The sequence below is a fragment of the Gopherus flavomarginatus genome, chromosome 2 (genome assembly GCF_025201925.1).
Source record: "Gopherus flavomarginatus isolate rGopFla2 chromosome 2, rGopFla2.mat.asm, whole genome shotgun sequence".
NCBI lineage: Eukaryota > Metazoa > Chordata > Testudines > Testudinidae > Gopherus > Gopherus flavomarginatus.
In genome coordinates, this window is record NC_066618.1 from 98310196 (window position 1) to 98326222 (window position 16027).

At 41.6% G+C, this 16027-nt stretch overlaps 1 protein-coding gene across 9 annotated transcripts in view; it reads left to right on the top strand.

The window, feature by feature from the left end:
* The window catches only part of VOPP1 (VOPP1 WW domain binding protein), a 194294-nt gene that overhangs the window by 161073 nt on the left and 17194 nt on the right, over window positions 1–16027 (top strand). For 7 of the 9 annotated variants that reach the window (XM_050937829.1, XM_050937830.1, XM_050937827.1 and 4 more), the window contains 2 exons: window positions 2638–2696; window positions 3349–3444. In XM_050937829.1, the coding sequence (XP_050793786.1) occupies window positions 2638–2696; window positions 3349–3444 (155 nt within the window). The remainder of the gene's footprint in view (window positions 1–2637; window positions 2697–3348; window positions 3445–16027) is intronic. The other 2 variants (XM_050937834.1, XM_050937832.1) reach the window with 1 other exon arrangement.

Here is a 16027-nt window from a genome sequence, read left to right on the forward strand (position 1 = left end):
GCCTGCAGGGAGAGCTCTGGCAATGATATAAAAAGCTCCTTTTTGCTATTGTTTTCACGGCTGGGCATGCGGGCAGAGCTGAGAGAGCCTCGGGGCTGAGGAAAAGAGACTTGCTCGGCCACTGAGCCCTGCCTGCCTCTATGCATTGGCCTTAGGAGAGGGAAGGTTGGGGTAGTAGGAGGTGGGGAAGGGGGAAATGGGAAAACGTTGGTGCTGGGCCTGCATTCAGTTGCTGCCTCCTATTGTCCCAGAGCTGCTCCTGTGCTGGTACCAGTAGCAGCACTTCCCCATCGCTGATGGCAGTGGAGAAGGCCCTGGGCAACAGGCAGGAAGAAAAATTCAAATACAAAATAATTTATTTTGACTGTTTAGTTTGGATAATTAATTATGAGATTTATTTTATTTAAATAATGTAGTGTAATCACTGGATAAGTGATATGGTTATGTCATTATCAAAATTATAGGAAGAAAGGAGAATGATTTAAAATTATTTTTGTTTTGAATGTGAGTAACTTTATGATTTTTTAAATAATAATATTTAAAGTTTATAAATATCACTGCAACGCTGAGTTATCAAATGCTCTGCTAGGGCTGGGGGGGGTCTCAGCAGTGAGCAAGGTGGTTGATGCTGCGAAGACAGCTTCGCAGACCTTTGCAGCTCACATACATTTTTATTGTAAAATAATTGGGGAAACTGGATGATTAGGGGAGGATGTTTTGTGTTTCTTGGACGTTCATTGTTCACTTTCCAGCTCCATTTTATAGCCTCCTGGGCAGAGTATTTTTAAATAATGTCATGATTCTTTGTCTGATAAATGAAGATGCAGCTGCCTGTGAAGGAGGTCAGAGAGAATGCAGGGTGGCTGGGATCAAGGAGGAAGGGAGAAGAGGAGAAAATGGGAAACTAGGAGAGGAGAGAGTCAAGACTGTCATAGGAAATGAATGGCCATTCCCCTCTCTCAAGGATGAGAAGAGGGTCAGTGGAGTCTGATCTGGGAAGGGTTAGTAAGAGGATTTTTTGAGTGCACCCCAAACTTAACTGACTCATTTTACACAAAGTGTATGTGTGGGCAGGTGGATCTTTAGCTCTCCTGCTGCAGGAATGGAGCCCAGCTGCATGTTGCTTTCAATCTTAGCATCAGTCTGAGGAGGAAAATGGGGTCAGTTTCAGAAGGAAAAGAGGCTTACTTTTGTTTTTAAGTTGAAAACTGTGGTCCTTACAGGGCCCAAAGCCTGTCTCTGTTAATAGGTGGCTGGCATGAGCCCTACCACTCAATCAGTGATCATGTGAGACAAGGGTCTTTTCGTCCAGTCTTAACTGTTTAATCTATAACAAATGGTCTTCTTGGGCAGTAAGTGTTCTGTGTTTGAATCCGCGCATGAGGTGCTTCATAAAGGGCTCACAGCCTCTCTCATTAATGAAGTGAGAGTCAGGACTCTAAAAGCACTTTCTCTCTCTCTTGCCCAGATGTATTCTGTGTTCCTGGAATTCTTCTGATAATCTTAGATGAGCTCTTTTTTAAAGATGAGCTGCAGAGTTAAAACAAAGAGTGAGTTAAGCCCTACGGACATTATAAATGCCCTCAAAACTAGGCTGTGGGGGGCTTTCCTTGGAGAGGGAAGTTTGAACTAACTTTTAAAAGAACCCAACAAAACATTCCCTAGGTAAAATCCTCTTTGGTGTGAGGAAGATATCAAAGAATGTATCATTTGTGTGACATCAAAGAAACATAGTTTGCAATGAAACTTCTGGAAATGTATCTTTAATCATTCATTCTGACGTTATGGATGCCAGTGAAGTGTATAGAAATATTTTGTGCCTTATACTGTATATGCTACCTTATACTTGACATCTCTGTTTATGTTTCCTTTCCAAGCATCATCATCATTATTATTATTAATTGTTTGTGTTCTGGTAATGTCCACAATGATAGGCATTGCCTCACACACAGAAAAAAATTCCTGCCCCTATCCTCTAAGAGGGTTATACTAAGTGCACATGAAAGAGAATAACGTTACTAGATTGCAGAGAGTGGTCTCCTTTCCTAGATACTTTACCATGCACCTTAGAACATTTACTGATTTTATTTTTGTTGTAGAGAAATAAAAAAATATCCCAACACTGTTTGTTGCCTTTACTCCTTTCCTAGCTCTATTCCATCTTCCACAGAGATTACATAAAGATTATCACTTCTCTGCTGTAAACTAATGACTAATTAAATGTGTGGTCATATGAATTGGGTAGCCAATTTCAATTGAGGATGCTTTAGAATTGTTTCGTAAATGACCCGTGATACTGACTGGCTCTTACCTTCCCTTTATCTTTGGGGTTTTTGTGAAGCCCTAAAATTTTGCATGGAGATAAGATCAGACAGATAGAGCCCCGTGTCTGTCTGGAGCTCCACTGACCTCCGTGGACATCTCCATACAGAGTCCGGGGTCCAAAGGTGCATATTATAGTTCAAGATATCTGATTTCACAATAGTAGTATTTATTAAGATTGTGAAATCTTTGGGATCAGAGACCTTTTTCTTGTCTGACTATATAATATTTATTTGATGCCTGTATATATAATAAATTATGATTGCCCTAAATTAATAATAACACCAAGATGATGTTGTTTTTCTTTATTTCCAGTGTACAGAGGCCAAAAAGCACTGCTGGTATTTTGAAGGGTTGTATCCTACATATTATATGTAAGTAGTCATCATTTTCTTCTGTATGTGTTCAGTTGCTCAGATTTTACTCCCTTGAGTCTTGTGTTGGCATTGTTTCACTAGTTCTCCAGTTATCCTAGAGTCTTCCAGAGCAGAGAAGGTTCTCAAATAAAAAAGCAATTAAATTAATTAAAACAAATCTAAACTTTTACATCTTTTTTATAGCATGCAGAAGCAAAAAAATAAAAAGCAGGGCACAAGTACATTTCCCTCACCTTTCAGGCCACTTTTAAGTTGAGAGAAGAATAAAGGAGTATATCAACGGGTTTGCCATCAGAATGTTACAGGGAAAGGTGGCCGGTGCTTTATGAGGCAATGATCATATCTTTTTGTTTTGAGCAAGGAGCAAGTTACTGGGCAAGATACCAAGCAGGCTTTGAAAATAAATTTGTCTCTGTGGTATTACTGTTTGTTTAGTCAAGGGAGCTGAGGTTATTTGTTACACAGAGTATAGCTGCGTTGTTAGTGACTGGCATCCAAGTTTACATCAAGTTCAGCCATAAAGTAGTCCTGAGACATTCATTGTTTTCTAGATTGGTAAGTGTGTGTGAAGATGGCCACCTGCATTACCAACCAGTTCGTTTCAGGAGAGATTTGTTTTTAGGATTGAATGTTTCGTGCCTTCGTATAGGGTTTTTGCCATCCATGTACCAGGTGAAATTATCAGAAAGACAAATGGTTACTTGCATCCTGGATATGGTTATATAATAACATGGGGAGCAAGGATGTAAGTACCCAGATTATTATTATTATTATTATTATTATTATTATTATTTTATTATTATTTGTATTACAGTACTGAGTACAGGTCCAGCCAAGACCAGGGCCCATTGTACTAGGCACTGCAGAGATACATAGTAAGGAACGGTCCCAAACCTGGATGATGATGGTGATGACACCTAGCTTTTAGCTAGTGCTTATCATCCAGAGGTCTTGAAACACTTTACACAGGGGGTCCCTATCATTATCCTCATTTTACATATGAGGAAACTGAAGGAAGTGAAAGCAGCAAAGAGTCCTGTGGCACCTTATAGACTAACAGACGTATTGGAGCATGAGCTTTCATGGGTGAATACCCACTTCATCAGATGCATTCACCCACAAAAGCTCATGCTCCAATACGTGTGTTAGTCTATAAGGTACCACAGGACTCTTAGTCTGGATCTGTAAAAGCAGCAAACACGGCTACACCTCTGATACCTGAAGGAAGTGAAGTGACTTGCCCAAAGTCACACAGCAGCTTAGTGGCAGAGCTGGGAACAGAATCTAGGTCTCATGAGTCTCAATCTAGACTCCTACCCATGGAATCACACTGCATCTTCAGAACCTTCCTTTTCATAAGTCTAAAATTTGAATGGAACCACTACCAACAACACCATTTTTGCTAACATGGCCTCAGTACTCAGTTCATATACAGCCTCCATCAACTTTGTTCAGCCTGCTTCCACCCCACAGGTGGCTGGATTGCCTGTTTTGCCCGTCAGTCTGTGCCTTTAGGCAGGTGAACACAGACTGCTAGCAGCAGTGGAGAAGAGGATGAGAGTGCTGCGGCAAGCTATGGCATCCCTGAACAGAAAGGGAGCTTAAACACATGCTTCTTGTTAAGTACCATTGAAGTCAATGGGATGTAGGCACATGCTTAAGTGCTTTCTTGAATTGCAGCCTATACTTGCAAAACTCTGTTCTTTGGTATAGCACCAAGTGGGTGGGAAGGACGGGTGAGTGCGGGGAACATTCTTAAAGATTTGGGGGAAGGAAGGAGATGATCTGCTGGATTCTATCATTTGGATTTTAGAACTTTGTTGGGCACTTGCATACTATTGTAACGAATGTGGGCTAGATGGATAGGTAGAAGCGATAGGTGAAACGTTCCCTATGCAAACTCATCCTTGCTTATTATGAGGGACTTGGGATAAAAACAGTCATTATACTGCATAAGAACAAGCCTTCCTTCTATTCTCCACCCCCACTTCATCTGCCTGAAACAGAAGAAAAACACTGCAGACAAGAGCAGCCAGGAAGGCAGGCAAGAAGCAAAGCTCTCTGAAGTGACACACAGTACTTTACATACATGTTAATCATCCATGATTTAAAGTACTAACTGGTATATGATGTGTTTGTCAGGATCTGACTGTCTTTTTAGGTGACAAAATGTTCAGAATTACTCATAAGCTGTTGGCCAGAATAGATGTGTAATTTAAATAATTTAATTTTCTTTCCACCCTCATAACAACAGGAGTTCAGTTCCCCCTGTCATGGTATCTTTCCCCAATCTGAACCTTAGAGTCCAAAAGTTTGGGTACCAGCATGAATTCCCCTAAGCTTAATTACCAGTTTAGATCTGATAGCTGCCACCAATCAGGACTTGGAGTGCCTGATACACTCTGGTCCCCCCAAAACCTTGCCCGGGGGACCCCCCAAGACCCAGACCCCCTGGATCTTAACACAAGGAAAGTAAACTCTTTCCCTCACCAGTGCCTTTTCTAGGCTTTCCCTCTCGGGGTTACCCTGGAAGATCACTGTGATTCAAACTCCTTGAATCACAACACAGAGAAATCAGGTTTGTTCCCCCCCCCACTTCTCTTCCCCTCCAAGTGTTCCCTCCCTGGGCTCCTGGAGAGATAGACAGATTCAAGCTCTGTGAATCTAAAACACAGAGGAAATTCACCTTTCCTCCCCCACTCCTCCTTCTCCCTTCTCCCCATCAATTCCCTGGTGAATACAGACTCAGTTCCTTTGAGCCTCAACAAGGGAAAAAATCAGACAGGTCTTAAAAGCAAAACTTTTAATAAAAAGAAAGAAAAAAGTAAAAGTTGTCTCTGTAATTTAGATGATAAAAGTTACAGGGTCTTTCAGCTTATAGACACTAGAAAGAAAAACCTCCTCCAGCAGAAATACCATTTAACATACTTCCAGCCAAATGCACATTAAAACTCTACCAGCCAGATACACATTTGCAAATAAAGAAGACCAATTAAAAAGACTGAACCGCCTTTCTACTTGCACTTACTACTTGAATAGAAAATTAGAGCCTGTAGTACGTCCGGTCACTCTCAGATCCCAGAGAGAACACAGACAAGAACAAAGAACACACACACAAGCTTCCCTCCACCCAGAATTGAAAGTATCTTGTCTCCTGATTGGTCCTCTGGTCAGGTGTTATTTGTTAACCCTTTACAGGTGAAAGAGACATTAACCCTTAGCTATCTGTTTATGACACCCCCTACATTTAATTTTTTTGCAGCAATACTGGAAAGAATCTGAGATGTTATGAAAATTCCACTGTACCTTAACATTCATGAGCACATTATTCATCATCACACCGGGGTTCCACTTATGTTTCTGCTCACACACAATCGTAGCAGACTGCTGTTTTCCTTGTTAACACAAGGTTCTATCTGCTCTCATTTTTGGTGTTGGCTCAGTCTGTTTATACTCCAGGTAAATTCAACATGAACTGGTGAAAGCCTTGCTTACACACACAGACCAAACTAGAGACTGACTATTTGCAGTAACGAAACTGACAGATCTCCCAAATACAAGGATGCTCCTAATGATTTTTCTTGAGGCAGCCAGCTTATCAGCACCTTGTGTGCGAAAATTGATTATTCTGTGGGGAGACAATGTATTTATTTTCTGTCCATCAGTGACAGTAATTGGAGTTGTAAACACCTCACCACCCCCAACACTGAAATGGAGACAGCTCATACATTATGCTGAGAATTGTGAGAGAGACTACTCCATTTGTAGGAGTTTTCTTTTAATTGTTAACAGACCTACTCAATTGTTGGGATTCTTCACAAGTCCCTGTTCTGGGAGACTGCTGGACACTGTACCATTTAGCCGGATGATGATTGATCATGTTGATCATGGTAGTGCCCAAGGACCAGCCAAGAGTGGGACCCTCCTTGTGCAAAGCATTATACAAACACAGAGTAATAGACAGTCCCTGCTCTGAAGAAGTTATAATCTGAATAGACAAGATAGATACAATGTAAGGTCAAGCGATAAAACACACCAGCCGAATGAACAATATGATGGCAAATATCATCTTAGTTCCACAGTGTTTTTTTGTGGGGGAGGCATGATTCAAGGAGGACAGGGGGGATTACCTAACCAAACGGAGAGTGTAGTGCTGTAGTGTAGCTGTAGCCTTAGGAACTGGAATGAAGTCATCATTTTATTTCAGATGAGTCAGCAAACACTATGAGACAGGAACAACTTTCAGTCCCTAATGAGCGGTGCGGGATTGGAACTGGTGGCCCAGAGGTGAAATATACTGTATCCTAAGAGTACTGCACATCTGAAGGACATTGCCATTGAAAAAAATGGCACGGAAAGAGATCTCACACAAGAGCCAGTAGTTGTTTGGCAAGATAGATACAAGCTTTGTAGTACATATCCGTTGTGTGCAGGAAGATTTGTAGATTACACTACAGAAAGGAAGATGCTCAGATTGCCATATCCATACAGGTGTCCTTTTCCATTGTCAGCTGGGATCATAAAGAGGTTTCCTTCCTTAGTGAGAAAGGCCTTCATATTATTACAGCTTGCAGAAAAGTTTATGGTAAAGTGCAGCTAACAATACAGCAAGCTTCAACCACTGTAGGGGAATCTGGATTATGTTTTGATTATGGCTATTGAAAGAGAAAACAAGGATTTGGCTTGTGAGGAACTTTCAATAGATTGAGACAGAACAGCTGGTCGTTAAGCAGACATTATTTGCTATAACGGGAGATGCAAAGGAGCAAGTTAACAGTGACCTGCAAAAGAAAAGAATTGGGTTTGTTCCCTCTTTTGTTGCTTTATGATGTCTAGAAATGGCCTCTCTGTGTTAAAATTGTTGAATTATCTGCTGATTTTTTACATCAGAAATTCATCTTTTGTCTATTGTTTTGAAACTGTTGGTGGCTGGAGACCTGGCAGGATGATGGCATGGAAGGATGAAAACCTAATTAATTGAGAGAGGACGTTATTTTTATTCAGATTAAATGTGTTTTATCTATCTCAGATGCCTGAGAAACACTTGGGTGGGGGAAAAGTGTTGTTAAAGATTTCAATTCAGAGAAGAGAAGAGAAGGCCAAACATCCCTGAGACTTCCAACAAGTTGTTCAGCCAAATCAGAGAAGAGCAGATATATTTTTATTGTGAAATAAGCAGGAAACAAAAATACTCCCTCCCCTCGCCTTGAAAAGAAATTCCCAGTTAAAGAAACCACAAAACAATAAATCTTTTCTTTTAAAAACTACAATCAGAACTTAAAAAACAAAAAACAATGTTCAGGCATTCTTTGTACACCATGAAGAGGATGGCTTTTCTACTGCTGACCTAAAAAAAAGCACTCAGCATTTTAGCCCTCCATTCAAACTGCTGCTGCTTATCCTCCTGAGTCATATGCCAGGAAGGCCCATCTATTATTTTGCTCTCACATGAATAAGGTTCTTGTGTGGCTCACTGGTAATCGAAAATGCATTGACCTTTGGATTCCAATTCTGCCCCTTTGAAGATATGCGTAAGTATCCCTGACGCTGTTTAAGAGCTAGATTGTGACTGTGTCCATAGGAATGCACAGGAAGAGTGGGAGGGAGGGCGGGGACTGTACAAGGAACGTTAGCCCAGCCTTAACCCAGACATAACTACAGCCTAGACCGAGAGATGAGTTGTTGTGAACAGTTCTCTCATCTGAACAGAAAGTGAGGTATAGACACAGAACATTTTTATAATATGCCAGTTAATATTTTAGATCACAAAAGACTGATGCACACGTCAAATGTTCTGCGTCAAATGGTGCTTTTATCTGTACTGTTTTTTTCTCCTGTTGCTGACAAATGAACTGGGGATGGAGGGTAAGCGGAGGGGTGTTTGCTTTTTACTTACTTGGAATAGTGTAAGGTTGATTATCCCAGGTCTGTCTTTCATTACAAGCAAGAGTATGTTTTAGGTAGGTCAGACATATCTTATCTTTCCCTCTTACAATCACGGCCATCATATCAGAGCACCTAGTAAAATGATCTAATCCCAGTCACCGAATCCAGCATCTCATTTCTTCTCCAGAGTTGATAGTATGTTCTATAGAGCAGCACAACCATTTTGAGAAGGAAGTGGGATAAGGTGTGATCCTACACTTGTTGAAGTAAATGAATGGACTGCCACTGACATCAGTAGCCATTGGATCAGGCCCATGGTTGGGGAAACGTTTGGATGGGAGAGAGGAAAGAAGCAAAGCGCAGTGGGACATCAAATCTATCCTTCTATCCTGAAGTGGGATCCAATAGTGCATATTTCTGTGCCTTTGCAGAATCCCAGTGAGGTAAAAATTACTGCTTTCTTTTAATTTTCTTTTTACCAGTGGCTTGCTAAATTTCCCCAAAATTACGTCGTCAAACACTGAAGATAGCATGTGAAACATTATACTAATCCTACACAGGTTATAAAGAAGTACAGTAACTCCTCGCTTAACATTGTAGTTATGTTCCTGAAAAATGCGACTTTAAGTGAAACAATGTTAAGTGAATCCAATTTCCCCATAAGAATTAATGTAAATGGGGGAGGGGTAAGGTTCCAGGGAAATTTTTTCACCAGACAAAAAACTGATATATGTATAAATATAAACACACGCACACAGTATAAGTTTTGAACAAACAGTTTAATACTGTACACAGCAATGATGATTGTGAAGCTTGGTTGAGGTGGTGAAGTCAGGGATTGGGATATTTCCCAGGGAATGCCTTGCGGCTAAATGATGAACTAGCACTCGGCTGAGCTCTCAAGGGCTAACACATCGTTGTTAATGCAGCCCAGCGGTAGGCAACCTATGGCACGCGTGCTGAAGGCGGCACACGAGCTGATTTTCAGTGGCACTCACACTGCCTGGGTTCTGGCCTCCGGTCCAGGAGGCTCTGCATTTTAATTTAATTTTAAATAAGGCTTCTTAAACATTTAAAAAACCTTATTTACTTTACATACAACAATAGTTTAGTTATATATTGTAGACTTATAGAGAGAGACTTTCTAAAAATGTGAATGTATTACTAGCACGCGAAACCTTAAATTAGAGTGAATAAATGAAGACTCGGCACACCACTTCTGAAAGGTTGCGACCCCTGATGTAGCCTCACACTCTACAAGGCAGCACGAATGGAGGGAGGGGAGACAGCATGGCTGACAGAGACACACACCTTGTGTGTGTGAGAGAGAGAGAGCGAGATGCGCATTGCCCCTTTAAGTATGCTGACCCCACTCTAAGTACATTGCCTTTAAAAAGATCAGGACCTTTAAAAAGATCATGAAGTTGAGACAGCAGCTGCGGCTCTCTGCATCCTGAGCCCTATCCTATCCACACCCTGCTCTATATGGAGAAGGGGTAAGTGAGGGGCAGGAGTAGGGGGGAGGGAGACACTCTGCCATTAGTCCCCTTCTTCTCCACTCCCCTGCACAGCAAGCAGGAGGCTCCTGGGAACAGCTCCAAGGCAGAGGGCAGGAGCAGCACATGGCAGTGAGAGGAAGGACAGCTGAACTGCTGGCAATTGATAGCCTGCTGGGCGGCTGCGGCACAGGGAATTTAGGTGAGCGGGGAGCTGATAGGGAGGTTGCTGATCCACCCTGGTTCCAAGCCCCCACCATTAGCTCCAATGGGCTGCTCTTCTTGCAAGCAGTGGACAAAGCAGGTGGGGCGTTATAAGGGAGCATGTTCCCTAACTGATCAGCAATGTAACAATGAAACAACATTAACCGGGATGACTTTAAGTGGGGAGTTACTGTACTACAAAGACTAGCCCTGATCCTACAATCAGATCTGCTTATGCTGACCTCTACTTCCATGCGTAGTCAATGAACTCAGTGGGCCTCTGCCCAGGTGCAGGGGTTGTCTAGCCCATCCAAGTGCAGGATTGGGACCAAGGTTTTCTTGTTACAAACCCATTAATTTGCTCCTTATTGTAATCAATAAATTGCTTATGTCAAAAAGGCAAATCAGGAGGCAAAAGCTGCAAAATCTTCAGTGATTTAAGGCACGTTCAGTTTTCTAGTTTGGTGATATCCAAATTTGCTTAATCAAACACTGTTTCAGATCAGCCTGTTGGGTTACAGCTTACTGAGTGTGAACCAATCAGAAGCTGCAAAGGGTGGTAGTGTAACAGATGTGTATAAGCTTGATTGGTAATCACGTGTTTAGTAGCCAATCTGTTCGTGTGTGAAAGACCCACTGAAAAAAACCCAGAAAATTGCTTATATAGCGAAATCAAAACTGACTGTTGATGAAGTGTTGTCCAATCTGCATAATAAATAAACAAAAATAGAAAAAATATTTTTTCTTGACTTTCTTCCAGTTGTGCTAATCTTAGGAGTGACTTGTATCATTAGTAGATAAAACGCTTTCCTACAGAAAGAAGTGTATTTATTTTAGAGTTGGATGCCCATTTAATATTTGTTTCTCCTACATAGGTTAGTTTAATGCAGTGGTCCCCAACCTTTTTCGTCTGGCAGGCGCCAGACAACGAGCCACGGAGGACTGTGGCGGCGGACGAGCATCCGCCGAAATTCCGCTGACAAGCGGCAACGTCAATTGGCATCGCCGCCGAAGTGCCGCCAACAAGCAGCGTCATCCAGAGGTGTCGCCACTGAAAATTGACAGCATTTCAGCGACGACGCCTCTGGATGACGCAGCTTGTCGGTGGCATTTCGGCGGGTGCTCGTCCGCCAGCGAGTACATGGGCGCACTTAGACGCCCTGGCGGGTGCCATGGTGCCCACAGGCACCACGTTGGGGACCCCTGGTTTAATGCATATGTAAAATAAATTATTGCATATGTACATAAATCATTTTTCAAATTGTACATGTCTACTTAATTTCCCATTTTTTACCTGTTTAGATTCTAAGGATTTGTCTACACTGGCAAATGAAAGACAAAACTTTTGTCGTTCAGAGGTGTTAAAAAAATACACCCCCTCCCCCGAAAGACAGACGTTTTGTCCACGACAGGTGCCGCTGTGAACAGCGCTTTGTCAGCAGGAGCACTCTCCTGCCAACAATGCTAATGCTGCTTCTTGGAGGTGGAAGTTTTTGGCGGCAGGACAGCTCTCTACTGCCGACAAATGGCGGCTACACTGCGCACCTTTTAGCAGCACGACCATGTCACCAAAAGCTGCATAGTGTAGACATAGCATAAGCATCAGATTCCTTTCAAAAATAAAAAAGCAGTGTTGTGAACAACATGAAAAAATAAGCAAAATTATGTTCCAGCAATATGTATACAATAATCCATGTACTGAAGTTTTTTCTTTGTTTTGAAGTACATTTGCTACTGATTGCATTTATTTTTGCGCATGTTTAATTGCATAATCTATTTCACAATTTTGCACACATTTTCTCCGTTTTTGACTGCAAAGGTGTCTAATTAGTGATTACACAGGAATATAATTTAGTTTTATTACATTTTGCTTGTCAGTTGGTTGCCATGTTTGCTTAGCTCTGGAATATAAGCCTGTAATTAGGTATTCTGCAGGTGTAGTCAATCAAGAAGATACTTATTTCATGCTACCAAGGGCCTGAAAACTAATACCAAAAACAATATAAAATCAATTATTTTCTATCTCTAATCTCTTGCTGTTATTACTATAGCGCTTCAGAAAGTAGATACATTCTCAAAGATACATACAATAGCGCTGTGTCAGACTCAGAGCAAATCATCATCTAAACATAATGCCTGTTGCATTATGGGAATTACTTAATATGCTCTGCATCCTGTGAATGTTTATAGCTTTTAATTAAGTTGGGTTCTCTGATTTTACACTTAGCTTTCCAATGACAATTACAGCTGCATGAAATGTCAGCAGGTGTGTGTTTAGCAAAGTGATCTGGCTGCAGATTTCTCCTTCATTGGAATTGAAAACAGCATGGGGGGTTAAAGAGACACTGCGCAACACCTAGCATAATTCCAGACATTTTGAATGACTGGCACAGTACACAAATGTAGACCTGGATTTGGGCTGAAGTCATTGATTTAGCCATAATTGATTACATGAAGGTCTCAGATGCATTTTCAGTTCAATTCAAGAGCATAAGGAGAGAGCTTTATTGTGAAGAAGAAAAGCAAAAGTTATCAGGCAGTCTTTATTTAGAAAAATCCCAACCTCCTATACTCATTCACAGTAATGATCTAAGACACTGTGATGATTCTGTTGTAAGATTTAGTGTTCTGGGCCATTAACGTTGAATATTGTCTTTTTTTTTTTTTAAATAAGGGACCAGGTGGCTTGGTGAGGAGTGAATTTCTGTGCATTCATATCTTAAGCCAGGGGAGTAGATCACAATTTGAAATGTGTACACCCATTGCACCTCCCACCCATCCACAAAGTATGTTCATAATCTCTGAAGGAAGACATACCATTAAAATCAATATGATTGCTAACCCAGTGGTGCAGTTTAAGAGAGAGACAGCTAGTGATGTGTTAATGAAAGGCCTGATGATTAACAAAAAGTCCCTATTCCAATCGTCATTAAAAATTTATATTCCCACCTCTAGGAAATTAAAAACTTATCATGGTATAGAGAATGTATGCCTGCCCAAACCAAAGCCTTAAATTAGCTAGCTTCTGTGCTTTGTTCTACTAAATACAGGCCTGCAACCTATGCGAAGAGATGACTGTAAATATTTTTAATGGGCCAAATGCTGCACCCCCTTCCAAGGATGGGCAAGGTCCAAAACACAACAGAGATTGCTCAGTTCTGTTGCAGTGGGCTACACGTGTATGTGTGCAGGCCACAGAAAAGCCACATGGTGGTATTCCACACCTTTTACAGAAAAGGAGACACACTCTTCCGTGGCTGTCTTCGTGGGCCTGGGAAGAGGTAGTTGGGGCCAAAGTAGACTGTGGTGTAACCATGGATTTGTAAACCCACTGGTTTATAATAGCAACCATGGAACAGATGTGTAAATTCCTCCCCCAAAAAAAGTTTATGTAAGCCGCTTCTGGAAGGCCAGTTAATTTGGGCTGTTCATGAAAAACGATCAGCTCTTGTCTACTCTCATTTGCATGAAGGACACGAGCCAAATCTGTTCTCATTGGAGGGATTTTAATCATGTCAGAAGCAGGGAGAGGACTAAAATGAACAATACTGTTCGTCTATCAGTCTCTGGTTTTGCCACACCATAGGCTAATTCACTGAAAATTCCCCTCCTTCCTTTTGTGTCCTTGTAATTACCCAGTGAAGTACCGGCTGACTTATCAAGTAGGTGGACAAAATGTATCTCCCTTGCTGTCACATGTACTGCACCTAGTATTTTACCTTTGAAGTAGTGCTGTTTCACAGAAGTTATGCATATATTCAGCTGTGAAGCAATTGTATTATTTATATTTATTTCAGCAGCTGAGATCAGGGCCCTATTGTGCTAGTGAGTGACTGCCCCTGCCCCAACTAACTTGAAAACAAAATACACAAGACAAACTAGGGGTGAGAGGGGAAACGGAGGCGTGAAGAATTGAAGTGAGTTGTCCGTGGTTGCACAGAAGACCTGTGGCAAAGGTGGGAGTAGAATCCAGATCTTCTGATGCCCAGCTCACTGACTTATCTAGACCATTCAAAAGTATCTGATTGAGGTGTCTTTATTGTTGAGTACCCAGCTTGGACACATTAGGTTTGATTTTCAAAGGGGCTGAGCAACCATTTCTCCCACTGACTCAGTTGGAGTTGTGGATGTGCAGCTTCTCTGAAAACCAGGTCATGTATACATACACCACCACTGAAATGCAGCCAGCAGTAGGGCTGAGAGCAGCAATCAGCTGGTGCCCAGCATGCAGCACAACTGTCTAGAGAAGGCAGACAGGGCCTTGATGTTAAAGACTCATCCCAAAAGATACTAAAACAATTTTGGGCCCTGTCATAAACAGATAGTTAAGGGTTAATGCCTCTTTTACCTGTAAAGGGTTAAGAAGCTCAGTAAACCTGTTTGACACCTGACCAGAGGACCAATAAGGGGACAAGATACTTTCAAATCTTGGTGGAGGGAAGTCTTTGTTTGTGCTCTTTGTTTTGGGTGGTGTTCGCTCTTGGGACTAAGAGGGAACAGACGTCAATCCAGGCTCTCCAAATCTTTCTGAATCAGTCTCTCGTGTTTCAAAATTGTAAGTAACAGCCAGGCAAGGTGGATTAGTTTTATTTTTGTTTTCTCAGCTTGTAAATGTCCCTTTTTGCTGAGAGGATTTTACCTCTGTTTGCTGTAACTTTGAACCTAAGGCTAGAGGGGGTTCCTTTGGGCTATATGAATCTGAGTACCCTGTAAAGTATTTTTCCATCCTGATTTTACAGAGATGATTTTTACCTTTCTTTCTTTAATTAAAAGCTTTCTTTTTAAGAACCTGATTGATTTTTCCTTGTTTTAAGATCCAAGGGGATTGGATCTGGACTCACCAGAGATGGGTGGGGGGAAAAGGAGGGGGAATGGTTAATTTCTCCTTGTTTTAAGATCCAAGGGGTTTGGATCTGTGTTTACCAGGAAATTAGTGAAGTCCCTCAAGGCCACCCAGGGAGGGGAAAGTTTTGGGGGGACAGAAAGTGCTCCAGACACTGAAATTTCTGGATGGTGGCAGAGTTACCAGATCTAAGCTAGTGATTAAGCTTAGAAGTGTCCATGCAGGTCCCCATATTTGTACCCTAAAGTTCAGAGTGGGGAAGGAACTTTAACAGGCCCAGACTTGAAGTCCATTCTCAGGCAAAATTCCCACTGACGTCAAGATTGGGTTCCTTGTTTCCCTTTTGAGAAGCAGCCCCACAATGTAACTTTTCAGCAGAGTGCTCTAGCAGAATGGAGTCCTTGGGATAACCTCTCCTCCATGTTTGTACAGCTTTCCCTTCCACTTGACTGGGTTCCTTCCCTATGTCTTTGATACACTGGGACTATACAGTCTTATCAGTTCAGGTCATGCTGTGCTTCAAAGAACACTTTTTACTGTGAGCCCAAAACTCAGAATAATATACAGAACCATCTGATAGTGGAATACATTTAGTAAAATATTCACTCCTATACATATTTCAGCTATTCACCAGTCTGTCTGTGAGAAAAAAGTCTTTTATTAACCCCCTGCCCTTCCTATCCTTAGGGCCTGATTCTGGTTTAAAAACAGTTTTACATGGGACTTACTCCTAATTTACAGATGTCAGATCAGAACCAGGCTGCTAATCTCTGTCTCTGTTGTCTTTGCTTGTCGTGTCACATTTGTTATTTTGCAATCTGTAACATTAATCATTTTCTCATTTCATTGACTCACTTTGTTTTTTCCGCTCACCATGGCTACCGCCTAGTGGGGCTGAG